This window comes from Pelophylax lessonae, assembly GCF_965119305.1.
Source record: "Pelophylax lessonae genome assembly, chromosome: 12".
Taxonomy (NCBI): domain Eukaryota; kingdom Metazoa; phylum Chordata; class Amphibia; order Anura; family Ranidae; genus Pelophylax; species Pelophylax lessonae.
The window spans coordinates 73,037,166-73,058,226 of NC_138779.1; the positions used below are offsets into that span (position 1 = coordinate 73,037,166).

A 21,061-nucleotide genomic window follows, 5' to 3' on the forward strand; every position below is an offset into this window, starting at 1 on the left:
CAGTGCAGTGTAGTATAGGGCTGATTCTTGTGTAACACAGTGTAGTGCAATAAATACCCCCCCAATAAATCCCTATTTTGTCCGAAAGGCCAAAAAGGAGAGGCAGACACTCACAGGCCACTAAAAGAGGGCAAGCTGCCTCTGTGTCCACAGTGAAAAGTGGTGGTCGCCGACATGGTGCATCCTCTGCAGGTGGGGCACACTTGTCCTTTTTTTTCCCGGTGCTGACCGTGTTATTGTGTCACAACATGCAGAAGAGTTGGTGGAGTGGATAACTAAGCAGTCCTCATCCTCTGTCACCTAGGCTCATACTAGTTAGCCTTCCACCGCAGCTGCCAAAGCAGCCTATTCCACAGGCTCCTTGTCCACAGCTACTCCTTCTGTAGCGCCACCATCATGCACCAAGGAGTCACCTGAATTATTCGATCATAGTGCCAGTTACATGATGCTGGAGGATGCACAGCAATTTGAATGCTCCCATGTTGGTTCCCAGGTTGAGGAAGGGAATAATGTGAGCCTAGAGAGAGGGGCCGACAAGGACGGACAAGAAACTAGCAGTCATGTTCCTCCAGCTGCAGCATACTGCCAAGTTTTCTCCAGTGACAAGGAGGGAGGGGAGGATGAGGTCACTGACTGTACTTGGATGCCTGAGAGAATAGAGAAGGAAGGTGAGGAGGAGGAGGAGGCACAACTCCAATGAGACAGGATGTCCTACAGGGACCGTCTTAAGGGCAGCCACCCTATTGCATCACACCACAAAGCTCCACAGGTTCAGGGCGCTGCTAACTCCCCGCTGACTTCCAAAAGTTCATTGGTGTGGGCTTTTTTTCAACACGTGCAGCAGACCGCAGCATTTCTGTTTGCAATCTCTGTCTGAAGTGGATCAGGCATGGCCAGAACGCCAGCAGTTTGGGCACCACATGCTTGACAAGACATATGACGACCTGCCATGCAGTCCATTGGCAACAGTACCTGAAAGACCCACATCATAAAAAAATGCAGACTTCTCCTTGCTCCTCATCTGAGATCTCTACCCCTACTATATATCAAGTCTTCTAAAAAATCTGCACTGAGAGGGATGATGGTATAGCAATGGGTGTCACAGGTACTTGCACCCAATCTGCTAGCAGTACACCACCTGTTGATTTCACCACCAGGCAAATTTCGCTACCCCAGTTGCTGAACCGTTAAAAAAAAAAAAAAAAAATGCTTGCCCAGCAAGAGTAACTGTGAGGGGTTACAGTGTTCAGGCGTCACCAACACCCAAGGCCCAATTTTTCTGCACCTGTTTGACAGGTGCATGTAATTTAATTTTTTTTTCCAATTTTATACAGCTGGGCTCGCTCCTGCGCCCAGCAAGAGTAACTGTGAGGGATTACAGTTTTTATGCACTACTAGGGATGAGTGAACGGTTTGGGCCGAGCATAAGTTTGGCCTAAACTTTGCCCATTCAGGTACCCGTCTAACACCTGAACTTTCTAGGCACTTAGCGGGATGTTTGCCCGCCAAGCGCACAGTTAATAGGTTGTTAAGGCTTCCCTGCTGAGAGCTGAATTTAAAAAAATAATTGTAAAAAGTAATGTAAATGTAAATTAAAAAACAATGGGATAAAAACAGCTTGGGGGACCCTTTGGGTCTTGTATGGCTTTTAAGGGGGACCCCATAACAGGATTAAGAAAGAAAACGGCATTGTGCCCCCCCCCCAAAAAAAATCTATACCAGGTCCAGGCCAGCTGGGGATCAGTAAGCACCCCCCCCCATGTTGAGGGCATGTGGCCTGGTATGGTTCGGGGGGCACTCGCTTGTCCCCCTTCTTTTCATGACCTCCTTCCTGGCTTTTGGGGGGGACCCTACGCCATTTTTTTTACAATTTCAGCGTGGGGTTCCCCTTAAAATCCATACCAGACCCTAAGGGCTTGGTTTGGACTGGGGAGGGGGACCCTATGCCATTTTTTTTTATCTGTATTGCAGGGAGCTGACCATACATTACAGCTGCAAGTGGGTTTTAATAACTTTTTTCCTTGAGAAATGTCAGTATTGCTGCAGCAGGTTCATACATCATACAGAAGTGCCACTTTACAGGCACATTACGGGACCCCCCCGGCACGATAAAGGAATTTTTCATTTTTATTGTTTCACTTTAAGCACCATTTAATTAATGACCGTTCAAAAACATTTTGTTTTAAAAAAAAATAAAAAAATTTGCATTGATACATGTCCCCAGTGCAGTACCCAGGTCCCAATAAACTTTTTATGGCAATAACTTGCATATAAGCCTTTAAAATTAGGACTTTTGATTTTTCATTTTCGTGTCCCATAGACTTTAATAGAGTTGGCAAGTTCAATAGAACTTTTTCCCTGTTCGAGATGTTCTGGTGCGAACTGAACAGGGAGGTGTTTTGCCCATCACTAGTCTAAAGCAACTGCTTGTTACCATTAAAACTCACTCACGCTCTATCTTATCTTATTTTCTTTTGGAATCATTGGTTGTTATAAGCAGCACAGTCAGTCCCGTGAGTCATACCCTCAAATGGAGCTCAATGAAAGAACCCTGAAAATCAGGAAAGTGCACATATTATATGGAGAGAAACATTCATATAACAACATTTTTCATCGTTCACAGACTTACCGGTGACTCTCCTGTAACCTGTTCCTTGTTATTGATACGCATCTGACCCTTTCGTCCATTACGCTCCAAGGTGACACTAACCCATGTGTTAAGGGGAATCTTTTCCTTATTCCTGGTATAGACAAGTGCCCAGTTAGAATACTAGATGGTACATAAGCAAAGTTACTTTTACTATACTGAGATAGAAGTTGGATTTCAACAATGGTTTAAAAGGAAACCTTAATCTTTCAGATAGGTAAATATATAAAAAAAAAATGATGGCAAATCAAATCCACACATGCCATTCATCAAAGTGTTCTTAAGCTGGATACACACTATACAACTTTTGTTGTTAGATTTCCTTTAGATTTACCTTTTTTATGTAGTGCAAGGGCCTGCCAGATTGCATACAAATTGAAAGTGTTTAGGTTTGAGCTCATATTATATGCTTTTGGTAAATCTAAAGGAAAAAACCTAAAGACAATTGTATAGTGTGTATAGCCCATAAGTCTATATAAAGGCAGGGGCAGAAATATTGCTTGATTGTTTGGGGAAGCCATCTGTATTGTATATTTGCACAGCCGTCTTTACCGGCACCTGAAACTTGTCCTCTGTCACTAGTCACTGTTTAATTTATGTATTGTCTTAAAGAAAACCTTGTCCAGAGATTGTACATAAGGGCATGAATATATAAATGTGCCCCAAGCAGCATGATGTAAAATGCAGCCTTGATTATACAACTAAAAGAAAGTCTGCAAATGCTTTTAAAGTGGCTGTAAACCCTTACCTATATCCAGTGAAAGGACGACCCTCAGGAGATACACGGGGATTAAACAAATCCTTCTATGTAAATTGTACCTGTTTATTTGAAACCATTTGTCCTGTACATCCTTGTAAAACTCAGCTATGAAAATTATTTTTCACAAACACGCAAAGCAAGGGGCGGAGAGCAGAAGTTACACACTGTACAAGAGCTCTGAGAGCTGATTGGCGGGAAGGGACATATCTTTCACACAGCACACAGGAACAGAGCTGAGGCTGTCAACAACAGGTTGTGTGCTGTACTTCCTCCCTGGCATCTTTTTTCTCTTGATGCCAGGAAAACTTGTCAGAAGTTACACATGCTGATAATAGGGGAACGAGACAGCAGATGTAAATGACACTTCGGGCTTTGAAGAGAGGTAAGTAAACACTAGAAATATGTGCTTTGTTCAGATTTCATGTTTGTAGCCCTCAAACTGTCCATTACGTCTTAGCCACCCAAGTCTAGCCTTTCAAAATTAAAATATCTACCAGTTGTCTGCATATTAAACTATATTTATGACCAAACTTCTTTTTGAAACTACCGCAGGAAGAAAAAAAAAAAAAAAAAACTGTCACTTTTATCCCTCCCACGTCAGTCAGGCTGCTCGTTACATTCAAGAATTGTTAGTTACATGAACATAATGTAAGATTATTAGGTACAGTAATCTTTTCAGATCTGGTGCGACAGTTATTATGCATTCTTATGGTGTTTTGTGCTAATGAGTATTTGATTATAATAATTTTAGTGATTGAATGTGGCAGTTGTTTTGGCTGGTCCTTTGTTCCCTTCCTTAATCACCAAAGGCAGTCGTTAGGGTGTTGCTGCTCAGAATGTCATGTATCTGCAATTCTAATCCTGGCATTCTTCAAAAATCTGTAAACTTGAGCAATTTTGGTGTGTTTGATGGAGAGACACTCATAAAACAGATTTGTGCAATAGTACCTATGACATACCTGATAACAGCTGCCCCTTTCCCTAGATCATATCTGTATTCTAGATGTCCATCATGCAGGGCAAGAGACACAAAGTCTCCTTTGCCATCCGTTTTCTGCCCGTTGTAGAAGAGAAGTCCATTGGGGCTGTTAGTAAGGAACACCACCTCCATAGTCAGCTTATCACTGAGGAATGACATAGAGGACACAGTTACAAGGTTATATAATAAGCAAAGCAAGCAGAATTGTCATTGGCTTCCCTCTAATTGGGTGTTCCTGGATCCACAGCAATAACTCCTTAACAGGACTGCACTAAACTGAGATCAAAAAAGTTACTGCACTTTGCCTATATTCAATACATTGTGTGCTGCTTTATTTTTTTTTTATTTTTTGAAAATTATTTTTATAAAATTTTACAAGCTACATAGAAAAATAACATACAGACATACAATATACATAGCGGTGTCTGCTAAGTGGCAGCACCGTACCAAGGCGTAAAAGGCCAACAAGTTACAACCGTAACAAACAATGAAAAACCCTTGCATTTCCATTACCCCCTCCCCCCAACTCCTATTTACCAACTCCACCCTCTTAAGATTCCAGGTGTGTATAGTAGGAGACCTAAAGCACTTTAAACACAAGATAATCAATATCTCTGTACCACTTGCAGCACCAGCACTCAAATTAAGGGATGTGGTATGATATTAGTGTCTCATCAGAGAGAAGAGAGCTCTAAGTTAGTTGCAAGTACCGTGTTAGATGGGGAAAGGGTGTAGTCACTTCCCCTATGAATGCACCATTTAAACTGCATCCCCATAGGTATCCTAATTCGTGCCCAGTATCAGTTGCTGTATCATGGCCAGAGCTGTGTCTTCAACCTGTAAAAGTAGAAGTGTCTAACCAAGCCTGCCACACTTTGGTAAACTTCCTTTCACGTCCCTGAGATATGTGTGTGCTGCTTTATTGAATAAGCCCAGAAGAGCTCCCTCTAATTCAGCTGTATTTCGTCTCTCTTCTTTTTGGTCAGTAAAACAGGAAGTGAGCAGAATCTCTCCAGTGGGAACACAGAAAACAATAAACTGACTTCTTTAAATAGAGCTAAGAAAGCTGAAAGCTATGTCAGGATTTCAGAGCAGTATATGTTATTACTAAGGAAGTATTCCTCACTTCCTGTGGTCACCAGGATAAGAAAGGAAATTGTCCTTCTTGGGAACTCAACATCCTGACACAGGTCCACTTATTCACCCGAAACCAAAAAGCTGGGCTTTTACCAAAACTAAGCCTACCACATGGAGTTTGCTATGGCCGATTTCACTAGCTTCTTGACTGTCATGCTGACCATCTTGTTTCTATACTCAAAATAACGGACCTGGAACAAAATCAAGTATTGCAGATTTTCTCATACTTCCCATGTCCACAAACTTGTTCTAGGTTGATTATAAAGAAAAGTAGAGAGACAGCCAGCATTTTCAGTAAAAACGTCAGTAGCGTTTTTCTCATGACAAGTTTAATCTTCTCTTATATATACACTATATTGCCAAAAGTATTGGGATGCCTGCCTTTACACGCATACGAACTTTAATGGCATCCCTATCTTAGTCTGTAAGGTTCAATAATGAGTTGGCCCACCCTTTGCAGCTATAACTGCTTCAACTCTTTTGGAAAGGCTGTCCACAAGGTTTAGGAGTGTGTCTATGGGAATGTTTAACTATTCTTCCAGTAGCACAATTGTGAGGTCAGACACTGATGTGAATGAGAAGGCGTGAAAGGTGTTCTATCAGGTTGAGGTCAGGACTCTGTGCAGGCCAGTCAAGTTCCTCTATGACAAACTTGCACATCCATGTCTTTATGGACCCTGCTTTGTGCACTCGTGCGCAGTCATGTTGGAACAGGAATTGTCCAAAATGTCTTGGTATGCTTATGCCTTAAGGGTTTCCTTTGCTGGAACTTAGAGGCCAAGCCCAACCTCTTAAAAACAACCTAACACCATAATCCCCCCTCCACCAATTGATTTAGACCAGTGCACAAAGCAAGGTCCATAAAGACATAATTGAGCAAGTTTGGTCTGGAGGAGCTGGACTGGCCTGCACAGAGTCCTGAGCTCAACCTGAGAGAACACCTTTGGGATAAATTAGAGCAGAGACTGTGAGTCATGCCTTCTCGTCCACATCAGTGCCTGACCTCACAATTGCAATTCTGGCAGAATGGTAAAACATTCCCATTAACACACTATTAAACTTTATGGCCTTCCCAGAAAAGTTAAAGCTGTTACAGCAGCAAAGGGTGGGCCAACTCAACCCTATAGACTAAAGCCTCGTACACACGCACAGATTGTTGGCCGACCGATTGGCCGTCTTTTGTCCAGTGTTGTTTGTTGGTTGAAATGTGCTCTAGACTTGCACTGGACTTTTGTTGGCCAACAAAAACCAACTTCAGAAGTGATGTCATGTGATGGTTGACTTTTCGTGTGTTTTTTCTTCTCTGAGCATGCCCAGTCTTGCTCATCTGATTTTTGTCTGCCGAAATCTGTACTGACTGAGGAACAATCGGCCGTTCTGTTGTTGGCCAACAAAAATTTTATAGCATGCACACCAGATTTTTTTCGGCCGAAAAGTCGCAGTTGGTTGTCTGAAGCATCATACTAACAAGCCTACAATCGGCCGATCGGACGTTGGCCCACAATTTACGGCCAACAATCTGTGCGTGTGTACGGGGCTTAAGACTGGGATGCCATTACATTTCATGTGCATGTAAAGGCAGGTGTCCCAATACATTTGGTAATATAGTGTTCATAAGGAGCAGAGTGACCACACCTCAAAAAAATACCTCCCTTCTTCCTGACTCAACTCCAAGGCCTTCTGGATTGCCAAACTTCAACACCATCAAGGGGTGCAATCCAGAAGGGAAGGACTTTTGCAGCTTACGTTTGCAGGCTTGTTTTTATGTCACTATTCACACCCAATGGTCATATGTATTGTATTTTTAAAATTAATATATCTAAAATATATTAATATATATGAAACTGTCTAATTTCAATAACAATTAAATATGTTTCATAGATTGTTATTGGATTTAGAAGCTCCTATGTCTGTACTTTTTTATTATTGTATGCTTCCAGCGTTAAATATATTGCAGTGTTCAATATACGTCTAAATACAATAACATTTCCTCTCAGATCACTCACGTTATGTCGGTGGCAAATGTCTGAAGCCCTTTCAGTTCCAGATAAGAGTAGCCGTTAAAACGAGGCAAGAAAGGCAGATTAAAATCCGGGTCAATCACTGTAAAGAGAAAAAGAGAAATCAAAACTATATCTTTTCACAACTGCCAGTCAGCCTCTGAGGAAACACGCTGTGTGCTATATGATGAAGCTTCATGTATCTGACTGTTGGCTGCATTCCAGGCATCACAAGACGCTTGTGTACAATATTTTATATGAACACTGTTTGTGCTGGCAAGAGGTATGCTGCGTCACACCTGACAGCCACCCTAATCCAGGCTGATTATGTTCCCATTCATGTTATACTCATACATTTGCTCATATGAAAAAAAAAAAAAAATAACAATAAAGGCAAAGTAGATGAGAAAAAAATATATACTATATATTTGGGTTTTTTTTCACAAAATTTTGTCCACAGCAACTAACCAAAACTCAAAGCGAGTTGCAAAATGAAAGCTAGTACATTACTGATGGCTATACGAGCTAAAAATCTGTTATATTATTAGTTTTTTACATTTCATATATTACAATAGATACCTTAAACCCACTGTAAAATGGGATTTACTTACTGTAAAATCCATTTCTCTGATGTTGATTGACGGACACAGCTCCTGGTATTTATAACCATTGGGTTATACTGCCCCCTACAGGAGTAGGACACTAGGCAGAAGAAAATTCTGGCTACACCCATGGGCAGTCCCAGGGAGTATACTCCCTCTCTCTACTATAGCCACTCCGTTTTGTAACAAGCAGTGTCAGGAAATAATAACTCCACAGAGGGGTGGTTGCTGTGTCCGTCAATGAACACCAGAGAAATGGATTTTACGGTAAGTCAAGAATCCCATTTTCTCTTTCGTTCATTGACAAACACAGCTCCTGGTATTCATAACCATTGGGACGTCCCAAAGTCGTGAGGATGGGAACAACCAAAACATTTCCAGGGCTAAACATTAGCCAACAAGCAACAGGAGCTCAACCAAACAACCGGAGCCCGTCTGAAAAAAAACAATACACCCTTCAAAGAAGATCAGGTCCTCTTAAACAGCAGCCTGCAAAACCTTGTGGCCAAAGGAAGCATTCACAGATGCCAACACATCCACTTTATAAAACTTTGTAAAAGTGTGCTTCGGCGACCAGGTGGAGTGTGTGGCCAAAAGGTTGTTGAAGAAGACCAACAAAGCCGACATCTGGCCCTTGATGGTACTCAAGGCCATTTTCTGTTCAGCCCCCGTTGAAGGAAGGTTAAGATCCGAGCCACCGAGGAGTGAGGAGGAACCCCAAGAGACTCACACCACGCAATGTACGTCTTCCATGTACGATGGTAGATCTTCCTAGAAGTAGATTTCCTAGCTTTCAACAGGGTAGAAATCAAAGACTCAGATAAACCCCTATCCTTCAGCACCTGGTGTTCAACAGCCAAGGCGTCAAAGCCTGCAATTGTAAAGCAGGATGGAAGATCAGTCCTTGGGACAGAAGATCCTCCCTGAGAGGAAGCTTCCAAAGAACGTACTGGACAACTCTCAAGACGATCCGTCCAATGATCTAGACACAGTCTGATCACTCAGGGTACCAAGACATAGCAAGAGAGGTAGTCTGGAATCTTCCAGCATCCAGATCCCCTGAGCAGAATGCTTGCCGAAGACGCCTCCCTAGCCAGACACGCTTGCATCCAGAGTGACCACTGTCCAATACAAAAGAAGGAAGGATTTTCACAGCTGAAGCGCCAGATAACAAAGCCACTATATCAAAGACTCCCTCATTCCCCAACTTAGCCGGAACTGATATTCCAGAGACTGGGGAGTCTTGTCCCATTTGGTCAGAATCTCCCTTACAGGGACCTTGTATGGAACTGTGCAAATGGAACCACCTCGAAGGTAGACACCATCAGGGCCAGCACCCGCATGCAAGTACGGAGGGATGACCATCTGTTGGACAGCAGGGGACAAATTGCAGCCTGCAATTTCTGGAGTTTGTCCAGAGGAAGGAGCACTCTGACGAAGGCTGAGTCCAGAATCAGGCCCAGGTAGTCCAGCTTTGTGGACAGAACCAGAGCAGACTTCTGAAAATTTAGAATCCAGCTGAACTCCTGCAGAGTCCTTATTGTGATCTCCAGGTTGTCCACCAGAGCAGAGGGAGACTCTGCTCACAGAAGGAGATCGTCCAAGTAGCCTAGTACCACGATCCCCTGTTGGCATAGCAAGGCTAGCACCAGGGCTAACAATTTTGTGAAGACCCGAGGAGCAGAGGCGAGACCAAAGGGTAACGCCACTGCTACTCTCCCACAGCAAAGCGGAGTAAACGCTGGTGACTGGCACGTATTGGAATGTGAAGGTAGGCACCCTTAATATCGATAGAGGCGACAAAATCCCCCTGACGCAGGGATGCCACCACCGTTCAAATGGACTGCATTCTGAACTTCTGTACCCGAACAAAGCAGTTTAGCGCCTTGAGGTCCAGGATTGGATGCACTTTGCCTTCCTTTCTGGGGACTGTGAACAGGTTTGAGTAAAAACCCTGAAAATTTTCCGAAGTCAGAACTGGAATAATCACCCCCTTGAAGGAACAGGTCTTGTACCGCCCCAAAAAGGCCCTGTAAGCGGGCTAGGGACAGGCGCAAGTTGGAAGGAAAGAACCTTGCCGGGGAACAAGAGCGAATCTCGATCTTGTAGCTGGACCTAATGACTTTGTGGACCCACTTGTCTTGTTTTAGGGAAGTCCACGGGTCTGGAAACCAGCGAAGACGTCCCCCCATCCCTGAAACGGGTGAGGGCACACCTTCATGCTAAAGGAGCCTTGTCCACTGGGCTGGAGAAGCCCGATCTTGGCTTGCCAGACCAGGTTCGTTTGGATTCTCCTGAAGAGGCTCTGAGCCCTTGTCAGTCGACCCTAAAGGACGAAAAAAATTCATATGAATTGAGAAGGAAAGCCTACGTACTGTATTCGACAAGGTTTCTTGCCCTTAGTAGCCTGCTGAAGAAAAGTACTCTTCCCCCCCGTGAGACCTTTAATGATGTCATCCAGGGTAGCTCCAAACAGGCCATCTCCTTGGAAAGGAAGATCAGTCAAGGCCTTTTTTGAAGTCTGCTCAGCAGACCAGCACTTGAACCAAAAGACACGCCGAAGGACCACTGCCAAAACAGAGAGGCAAGCCATCAGGGGAGCCGCATCCAAAAAGGCATCACAGATAAACTGCAGCCCCTGGACCAGCTGGTCCACCAGCTCAGCAAAGGCAGGGGGGAGCTGCTCCCCCACCAGGTCACGGCGTAAGAGCTTAGTCCACTCGGTCAGAGTTTGCGACACTAGCGCAATGATGAATACCGGCCTCATTGCCGAACCAGTCAGAGTGTACATATGGCGGGCCACAGCCTCCACCTTCCGGTCAGCCGGATCCTTAAAAGCCAGGGACTCTTCAACCGGAAAAAATGGTTGCCTTGTTTAATCTGGAAAAAGGAGGGTCCACCACTGATTTCCACTCTTTAGCGACAATCCTGTCAAAATAAGCAGGGAAAGGAAACACCTTTGCTGCTCTGGATGGCTTGTGAGTGCCAAAGGGTACCTGCGCCTCTGTCGCAGCTTTAGCTGCGTCCTCCATCTTCAGGGTCTCATGTACAGATACAATCAGTGCATCCACCAGCGCCTTTTTGTGCACAGTCGCAGACGTGGGGGAATCATCCTCACTGTCAGAGGATTCCAGTCGCTTGGTTGCAGACCCAGCAGGGTGACTCACATCTGCGGCTAAATCAGATTCCAGATCTGACAAGACAGATGAGACAGGGGAAGACAGGCGGCGCTTTTTGCTAGCCTGTCGCCCGCAAGCCACCTCCACCCGGGAAACAAGGGACTCCAGGACCGTCGTCAGTGCATGGATGGATGGTTGGGATCGGGATCAGGTGGGGAAATGTGCTCCAAAAACGCCATGAGTCACCAGGGGGACCCAACAAAAAAGTGTAAAACACTGCTAAGGGACAACCCTCACAGCGCTGGCAACACCACCCGGTCACCAGGCACAAAGCATCAAGCGATCCTCAGCAGAGAGGGAGGGAACCCCACCAGACTCACCACACGCAGAGACAAGCACCTGCAGCCACCAGGATAATCTGCACTACATGTGCGGCGATCAGGAAGTAAAATGATCCAGGAGTCAGCACCAGGGGATGAGAAGGAGCAGGAGCCCCCACCAGGTACAAAGCCCCTGCACAGTCAATCGTTTGGTCGCCGGCAGCTTACCCCCTGGCCCCTATTGCCAATCAACGCCCTGCCCCCACCCCAGGAAAGTAGCCAGACCACCCAAACAGCCCCAGCGTATGTGGAAGGGGGGAGCAGGATGAGGGACTCGGCAAGGGGGGTTGCCTGTGGAAAGGAGGGGAAGGAAAGGAGGGGAAGCTGGAAGTCCGACGGCCCCAAAGAGGGGTCCACGTCCACCCCAAAACCCTCCAGGGGGAGAGGAGGGACAGCTACTCATCATACCAGGAACCAGGCAGGCCCCGCTCCAGACAGAACCCCTCTCCATCAAAATGGGGGGCTGTCAACCAGGAGGAATGCTGTGACTCGGGCCGAGACCCAGACGTATGCGACCTCGCAAGGCATTTAACTCGCATGCCAGCCCCCATCCAGTGGGGCTATGTCGCTGCCAACCTAGCGCGGAGCTGAGGTCTGCGTGCACTCGCTGGCCAGACTGGGGTGACCACTGGATCTAGATTATCCAGCTCGTCGCCCAGTCTGGCAGTTGATTGTAGATCTCACAGGAAAAATCCAGGAGGAAAAAATGTTCTATGTAAAAGATTTTGCCAGGACCAAAGATACCAGTAAGGAACTTGGTCCTTACTCCTGACTAAGCAGAATGAATACCAGGAGCTGTGTCCGTCAATGAACGAAAGAGAAAGAACTCTAAGTGATTGTAAACCCTATTTTTTTTTTTTTAAATAACAAACATGTTATACTTACCGTCTCTGTGCATTGGTTTTGCACAGAGCAGCCCAGATCCTCAACTTCTCAGGTCCCCCGCTTCCTATGGTTACACACCTGCGGGCACGATCCCAAGCTGTGCTGTCTGCTATTGACGCAGATAGTGCGGCTCATCCCCCCCACTCCCTCGTCACAGGATTTGATTGACAACTGCTTACACTCTGCCCTTTCTTTTGGTGGTATTAAATTATAATAATATATTAATATATATTTATTTTTATATATTTCAAATTTAGAGTTGCTTATTAATCATGCCACTTCAATGTTTTTGGTAGAAAATGTGGCAAAGTTATTTATACATGAGTAAAGGCTTTGTTAAGATTTTGCTTATGTGTTTGTAATGTTTATAATACATAAAACAAATAAACTAAATGAATGAGAACACAAAAGACAGACATGTTGCTGTATAAAAATTTGGTGAAAAACCAGAGGAGCGAAAGAGAAAGAAATTAGTTATGGATAGCTGGGGATAACAAGAGGTTTATCATTGGTTAAGAATGAAAGACATAAGAAAAATGGAATAAAAAGAGTTGCAGCTAACTACAGCATATTTATTTTTGTTGACATATTACCCAGCACTAACACTGTATCAATCTGTAAAAGCAATCAGCCCTCAAACAGCTGCTCTGCTGTACAGACTGAGAACCTTAAACGGACAACAGGTACTGAAAATTACACCCTTGATGTGTGCCCAGAGGGGAAGGACCCTAGGGTATATGAGGTACATCTTTGGTCCTTAACTGGGTAAAGGTATCAAACTAAACTCAAAAAATTATAGTAATACATCCACCTTAACTTACCCTTTTCACAAAACTCTCCCTCTCTGCCCATTGGGCATTCGCACTTGGCTCCACCCTCAGGTAGCACCAAACATGTTGCAGAAACATGGCAAGGGTTGGGGTCACAAGGGTTGCGTTCATCTGCACAGGTAGGTCCTGAAAGTATAGGAAGCCAGAGGTAAGGCAAAAAGATATACACTGATGTAAAATGCAGAGTAACAAGGATTTATTTAGGGGCAGTGTGGTGTTTATTGATGTTTGACTTTTCCTTTAGAGTTATCAACTTTTGTATTTGTACTTGTTTTGTAGTTCTCGTGAAGAGGGAGTGTGTTTGGTCCCTAAAATGCATTGTTTTTTTTCTGCAATGAATCAATTTTCTTATTACATTATCTTGGATGCTTGTTTGGGGCTCTCGTTAAAGTGTATGTGTGCAATAACAAACATGGCAGAGGGTTTATTGCCTCCACATACTCTATCCCAAGTTTTGGCTTGAGCTGGTCATTATTGGTAAGGTTCTTGTGAAAGAATCAGAAGCTTCTTGAAAGAGTTAGACGCATACAAACAGGCTGCAAGCATTAATACACTAGTGGACAATGGCACTCTCGCTTGTCCCAATGACAGAACACTCACCTGTGTAGCCATTGAGACACTGGCAATGAAACATTTCAGCCTCCTTCACTTGACACACAGCACCATTATGGCAAGGATTGGGTTGGCATGGGTTGTTTCCACACTCTCCCACACCACTGCCATATAAGACATCTTCTCCTTCTTCCTGTAAGTTGTACACTTGATTGTTCACATCTAGCAGGCGAATACAACCCTTCAGGCCAATAGCCACAGAGGTTCTTTCTGTCACCCTGATCAAAGAAAAACATGTTTTAGTTATTAACTTACAACCTACTGAAAGGCAAGTGCGTTTGAAAATATTTATTGGAACTGTATGAAACCAGTCAGATTCTCCCCCTAACCGGCAATAGAGATTTAATGAAGTGCTAACTGGCCGCTATTAGAAAGCAGACCATACATCTTTCATAAGTTTCAAAGATAAGACCAAGTGTTACTGCATTGGGCAGCAGACAAAGGGTTATGGCATAAGATGTCAATTTCATCCAGTTTCTGAAAGAGCCAAGAAAATTGCACAGATATATTGGAAATTCAAATCTTTCCCCCAAATAGGCATGCAGCAGGGTGCATCATCTCATTCCCCGTGTGCCAACTTTTCTGCAGGCTGTAAGTCTGTATTATTCATATCCTAGAACAGTAATAACCTCATAGCCTCCAGACATGTTTCTTGCAGGCAGCACCCAGGTGATATATAACAGTGCAAACAGAAGATTTCATGATCCATGTTATATACAGCAACAAACATGACTTCAACTGTCACAGATATCACAACAATCCTGACACTTAGAGCAATTGCAACTTCATTTGTCCTAAGGACATTTGACTGCCTAAGGTTTTAAAATCAAGACAGGCTGGGGCTCATTATTGTTCACCACCAGCCTTAAGCATATCCTTATAAACCATCTCTTTGACTCCTAGGATTTATTTGCACAGGCTTGGTAATTAAACTTGAAGGGGCGTGTCATCCTGCATGCGGTCTACCTGACTGATAGAATACATTATAGGTTTTTTATTTTTACTGTCAGAAGCAACTCATCGAATAAAGCTGAACGGCAAACCAGAAGCAAAATACACAGCTAATATACATACTGTACATGGGAAAACATTTATTTATCTAAGGATTTGTAATTCTGTTTAACTGTTCTATGGGACATCTGCCAAATTACCTAACCTGTTAATGAACACACATGCATCCTGCAAAAAAGACAGTAGCAAGGACTTTAACACAGTGATTAGGCCATCACTCTGTTCTCTCCTGCCCAGATGCTCCCAGTGTAAAGTCTAATACACACAGGCCGAATGTCGGCCAGCATCGAACGGTTCAAAAAAAAAACTGGGTGACATTCGGCCCGTGTGTATGGCAGCTGGGCAGGGTTCTGTTGAAGGCTCAAGACCAAAAAAGGTCTGATGACCAACTCCCGATCAGCGCTCTCAGTCAATGGCTGAGAGTGCTGACTGGAGAGTTCTGGCAAGGGGCCTGTCCCCCTGTCAGAACACAATAGCTCAGCAGGGGAGATCACAGTACTAACATTGGTTTGTTAGTACAGCAGCTCTGACCTGAGCTGTTAGTGGTGTGTACGAGGGAAATACTTTTCATTGTAAAGAGAAAGCAACCAAGAGGCAGACCAATACAACAGAAACATGACATTAAAAGATAACTGACTACAGAATTTTCATAGAGGAGAAGAGGGGACTTTTCTATTTGTGTTAAGCATTATTTTCTGTTAAGACATGCTGGGGATGAGTAGCCGAATATAGGATTATCCTTTTAAGGTATTTTTACAGAAAATGCTGTTGTGTTTCTATCATTTAAATTGAGGTTATTAACCTTTTGATACTTGCGGCTTAAGCATTGGACTTAATGTGCAATATATAGCAAAACATAGATATTACAAATGATAAAAGTCAGCTATATAATTACAAATATTTTTGTGTCACTAACTGATATGTAAAGTGGTTCTTCTACAGAGTGAGCCAAGATAACTTCTTTCTGATACATACACAGACATCTGGTCTTCTGGAGCTCCTCCAATGAACAGGTCAGTGTCCAGGTTAAGACCATCGGTACCTGGTGGGCTCTCTCCATTCACATGTGTTTCTCCATCCACAGACAACATACCACTGCGTCGGTTCCGAATTACTACAAGTTGGTGCCACCGGCCAGGCTCCACCGGCACTTTACTGGTGATTATTCCAGTGCCCGATCCAGTGTTAAACCTGTAAAGCATAACAAATCATGTAAATTTACATAAGGAATGGTAAAAATGCAAAAAACAAAAGTATTTTCCTGTCCCCTAAATATGTTTAAACGCAAAAGTTGCAGACAAAAGAAAAAAGAAAACTATAGAGGCAGTCTGAAATATGCAGTTTATTGAGTTTGTAGGTTTCAACAAATATACTGTACCGTATATGAATATAATTGGCTGCTATTGGCACATTTTCTGTATTCGAGGACTTTTTAAGGATAGTTTAATATTCTGTGACATTTGAACTCTTGCTATTCACATCAGATACACACAGGCAGCTTATAACCGCTTCAACTCTTCTGGGAAGGCTGTCCACAAGGTTTAGGAGTGTGTCTATGGGAATGTCAGGCACTGATGTTGGAGAGAAGGCCTCGCTCACAGTCTAATTCATCCCAAAGGAGTTCTATCAGTTTGAGGTCAGGACTCTGTGCAGGCCAATCAAGTTCCTCCACCCCAAACTCACTCATCCATGTCTTTATGGACCTTACTTTATGCACTGATCCAAATCATTTGGTGGAGGGAGGATTATGGTGTGGGCTCCTCTCCTCAACCCAATAGAACACCTTTGGCATAAATTAGAGCAGAGTGCGAGCCGGGCCCTCTCTCCAACATCAGTGCCTGACCTCACAAATGCGCTCCTGGAAGAATGATCAAACATTCCCATAGACACACTCCTAAACCTTGTGGACAGCCTTCCCAGAAGAATTGAAGCTATTATAGCTGGAAAGGGTGGGCCAAATTTAAAATGAACCCTATGGACTAAGACTGGGATGCCATTAGAGTTCATGTGCTTTTAAAGGCAGGCGTCAAGATACTTTTAGTAATATAGTGTATGTAGTAGTTGCCTTATTGAGGCAAGGTTTGTGCTCCTCATTTTTCCTGTCAATTTGGTGAACCAGGGAGCATGGATAAGCATGTGCTTATAAGGTGAGCTGATGCTTTTCTGTCTGCATGCTTGTTCCAGGTCAGTTAATTACTTAGTAGCTAAAACCAGAACAGCCCCATAACATGCACTATTCAAAAAAAAGTAAACAAAAAGGTTACCATTTTTCCAACATAACAGCTTCCCTTTGAAAAAACAGAATTTTTTTTCTGCTCTCGAACAAGATAACCATAACCTTTTAGCATCATATAACATTTCAGCACAGATAAAACAAAGGAACGTAAATGATAAAAGTTACTTGGGGACATCACAGTAAATCAACCTACCTAAGCTCCACAAAGCCGTTCACCACTGCCAATGAGATGAAATCCTTTCCTCGGATCTGGCCATTGTACAACAGAAGACCATTCTGCTCAGAGGAGCGGAATTCCATGGCAATGCGCACTGTGTGATATGCCTTCATCATTTTAAATGCCAGGTAAGACTTGCTCCCAAATCCAGGAATGAAATACTTAATATCTGCAATGAGAGCAGCCATAGGTGAACAGGTAGAAAAAGCATGTGCAGATCAATTGTTCTTATGATGAAAAACCATAAGCTGCTAACTGCTTATGTCTTTCTCATTCAGAATCTTTTGTCCTCATTTTTACCATGTGCATTATATTTTCTTATATGGAGTGCTTCTTACCAGCATATTATCCTAACTGTTTTGGTTATTAGGGGTTTTTCTACCTGAAGCGCTAAAATAGTGGTAACTAGAAATCCATTTATTCTTGTCATTTGCATGCAAAACTGAAACTGTAGTAGGGCAAAAAATAGTATGTAGACATATTACACAATGAATACACTATTTAAGTTATAAAAACATTAGACCCTTGGCTATGCCTGCTGGATCCTTCTAAGTCTTTAGAATTAAACATATATCTACGCAGCTTTTTGCAGAAGGCATCCTTTACTGCCAAGAAGATGATAGCTAAGGTGTGGATCCAACCTGGGGTTCCTACCTTACAACTATGGAAAGTAATGATTAATTAATAAAGTGCTCCCTTAAAAGATACAAACCTATGACCACAGAAGTTGCCCGAAAATATTTCAGTAAATTTGGAGTGTGTGGCAGGCACGGTATGTGGTATCTATTGCATGCAGACCCTACTTGATTTTGAACAGTGGCTCTTATGTGTTTAGGTTCAATGAACTCTGCAGTGCCATATACAACCCCAATTTCAAAAAAGTTTGGACGCTAAGTAAAGTCTATAAAAAAAATTTGAAATGGAGGGCAACAACATGGCACAAAAAGTTGGGACAGGGCAAGAAAAAGCTGGTAAAGTAAGTGTTGCAAACCAGGAAGAGCTGAAGAAACATTTTTCCACACCATCCAATAATGCAAAGTAAAGCTCTATCATGCAAAGGAAAAGCCGCATCTGAACATGATCCAGAAACGCCACCATCTTCTCGGGGATAAAGCTTATTTAAAATGGTTCATTCCAAAGTGGAAAACTGTTCTGTGGTCAGATGAATGGAAAGTTGACATTCTTTTTGGCAACCATGGGCGCTGTGTCCTCCGGACTAAAGAGGAAAGGGACCTTTCAGTTTCTTATTAGCGCTCAGTTCAAAAGCCTGCATCTCTGTTGGTTTTGGGATGCATTAGTGAATATGGAATAGGCAGCTTTCACATCTGGAAAGGCACCATCAATGCTGGTTTTGGAGCAGCATATGCTCTTGTCCAGATGATGTCTTTTTCAGGGAAGGCCTTGCATATTTCAGCAGGACAATGCAAAACCGTAAATGGCATCTACGACAACCGCATGTCTTCATGGTAGAAGAGTCCGGGTGCTTAACCGGCCTGCCTGTAGTCCAGACCTTTCACTAATTGAAAATATTTGGAGCATATTAAAATGTAAAATACCACAAGGAAAACCCAGGACTGCTGAGCAGTTAGAATCTGATATCAGGCATGAATGGGACAATATTCCTCACCAAAAACTCCAGCAACTTTCCTCCTCAGTTCCCAGACATTTACGAGTGTTGTTAAAAGAAGAGAGAATGCTACACCATGGTAAACATGGCCCTATCACAACTTTTTTGAGATGTGCTGTTGCCATGTATTTAAAAATGCCCTTTTTTCTTTTTTTTAAATGGTACATTTTTTCAGTTTAAATATGTAATGTTTTCTATTTTTTATTGTAAATAAAATATGGGTTTAAGAGATTTTGCAAATCATTGCATTCTGTTTTTATGTCGATTTTACATAGAACCCCAACTTGTTTGGAATTGGGGTTGTACTTATTCCTGATCTGTTATGTCTAAGGGTAATACTAAGTTCCAAATATCCCTATATTTGGGAAGGCACACAACACTTTTGGTTTAGGTTTTTGTAGTTTTTCAACCCATTATACTCTATATGGGTTTTGTTATATTATTTTGCACTTATTCCTGTGCTGGCTGTAATTTGGTCTCTCATTTCATTTGCCTTCAGCAATTTGATAACTTGCCAGCTGTCTATGTAATGCATTCCTTCCGTGTATTCTATATTGCACAGACCTTGTCTTGTTATTCCTTTGACTGAAAAATGTGCAACATAGGTGAATGTCTTTGTAATTATTGTTGTTACTTTATGCTAATTTCAATACTAATAAAAATCTTTTTGAATTAAAAGAAATTATGAAATTAATTGCACCATGATTTTGAGATAACAGAAAATTGGATTTTTGTACTTACCGTAAAATCCATTTCTCTGAGTTCATCGACAGACACAGCGCTCCATAAATCATAACTAGTGGGTTATATTGCCTCCTTCAGGAGTAGGACTATGCAGAACAAAAAACACCTGGCTACGCCCATGGGTCGTCCTCAGCTGGTATATAACCCCCCTCTCTGCCCTAGGTAATCAGTTTAGTAGCAAGCAGTATTAGAAGTATCAGAACTCCATAGAGGGGTGGGTGCTGTGTCCGTCGATGAACTCGGAGAAATGTATTATGTGGTAAGTACAAAAATCCAATTTTCTCTTTTGTTCATCGACGGACACAGCGTTCCATGAATCCTAACTAGTGGGATGTCCAAAAGCAGTGCCAAAAGGAAAATGAGGGGTGGGGAAAATAGCCCAAGGCTAAAAATAAGACCCCTTAACCAGGGCACAGGAGTCCTAACCGGGTTACATGAGCCTCGTTTGAAAAATAAAGGTTTAAAGAAAAAAGACCCCTCAAGAGGGAATAGCCCCTCTTAAATAGCAGCCTGCAAAACTTTGCGGCCAAAAGAAGCATCTGCAGATGCCAAAGTATCTACCTTATAGCATTTCGTGAAGGTATGCACGGATGATCAAGTCGCCGGCTTGCAAACTTGTGATATTGAAGCATGATGACGGAAGGCCTAAGAAGCACTCAGCGCCCGAGTAGAATGCGCCGTGACAGGGAAAGGTAGAACCTGACCTTTAATAGAATAGGCCAGAGTCACCGTCTGTCTGATCCATCTGGAGATGGTAGCCGAAGAAACAGCCAGCCCTTTTCTTGGTTCGTCCGTAACCACAAAAAGTGAGTTTGACCTCTGAAAAGACTCAGTAGCTGCCAGATACACCCAAATCGCACGAACCACATCCAAGGTATGCAAAGCAAATTCCTTGGTATGAGCCAACTTGGGACACAAGGAAGGCAACACAATGTCCTCATTCAAATGGAAGTCAGAGACAACTTTGGGCAGGAATGATGGACTGGGACGAAGAACCACTTTATCCCTATGGACCACTAAATAGAGACTGCAACAGGATAATGCCGCCAGTTCTGATACCCAGCGGGTCAAGGTAATAGCCACCAAGAATGTCACATTCTGGGGTAACGTAGGCAAGGGAATCTCCCGAATATTCTCAAATGGAGGTTTCTGGAGAACTGCAAGTACTAAATTTAAATCCACAGACACTGTATAGGTGCAGCCACATGTCGAACCCTGCAAATGAAGGTACGAACTAAAGAGTGCATGGCTAGGGGTTGCTGAAAGAAGATTGCC

General features: G+C 43.2%; 1 protein-coding gene across 11 annotated transcripts in view; it reads right to left on the reverse strand.

Moving 5' to 3' along the window:
• Positions 1–21,061, reverse strand: part of AGRN (agrin) — a 704,390-nt gene that overhangs the window by 53,824 nt on the left and 629,505 nt on the right. For all 11 annotated transcript variants that reach the window (XM_082274335.1, XM_082274327.1, XM_082274332.1 and 8 more), the window contains 7 exons: positions 17,392–17,584; positions 15,938–16,153; positions 13,940–14,169; positions 13,331–13,465; positions 7,530–7,626; positions 4,367–4,531; positions 2,630–2,741 (listed from right to left, as the gene is read on the reverse strand). In XM_082274335.1, the coding sequence (XP_082130461.1) occupies positions 2,630–2,741; positions 4,367–4,531; positions 7,530–7,626; positions 13,331–13,465; positions 13,940–14,169; positions 15,938–16,153; positions 17,392–17,584 (1,148 nt within the window). The remainder of the gene's footprint in view (positions 1–2,629; positions 2,742–4,366; positions 4,532–7,529; positions 7,627–13,330; positions 13,466–13,939; positions 14,170–15,937; positions 16,154–17,391; positions 17,585–21,061) is intronic.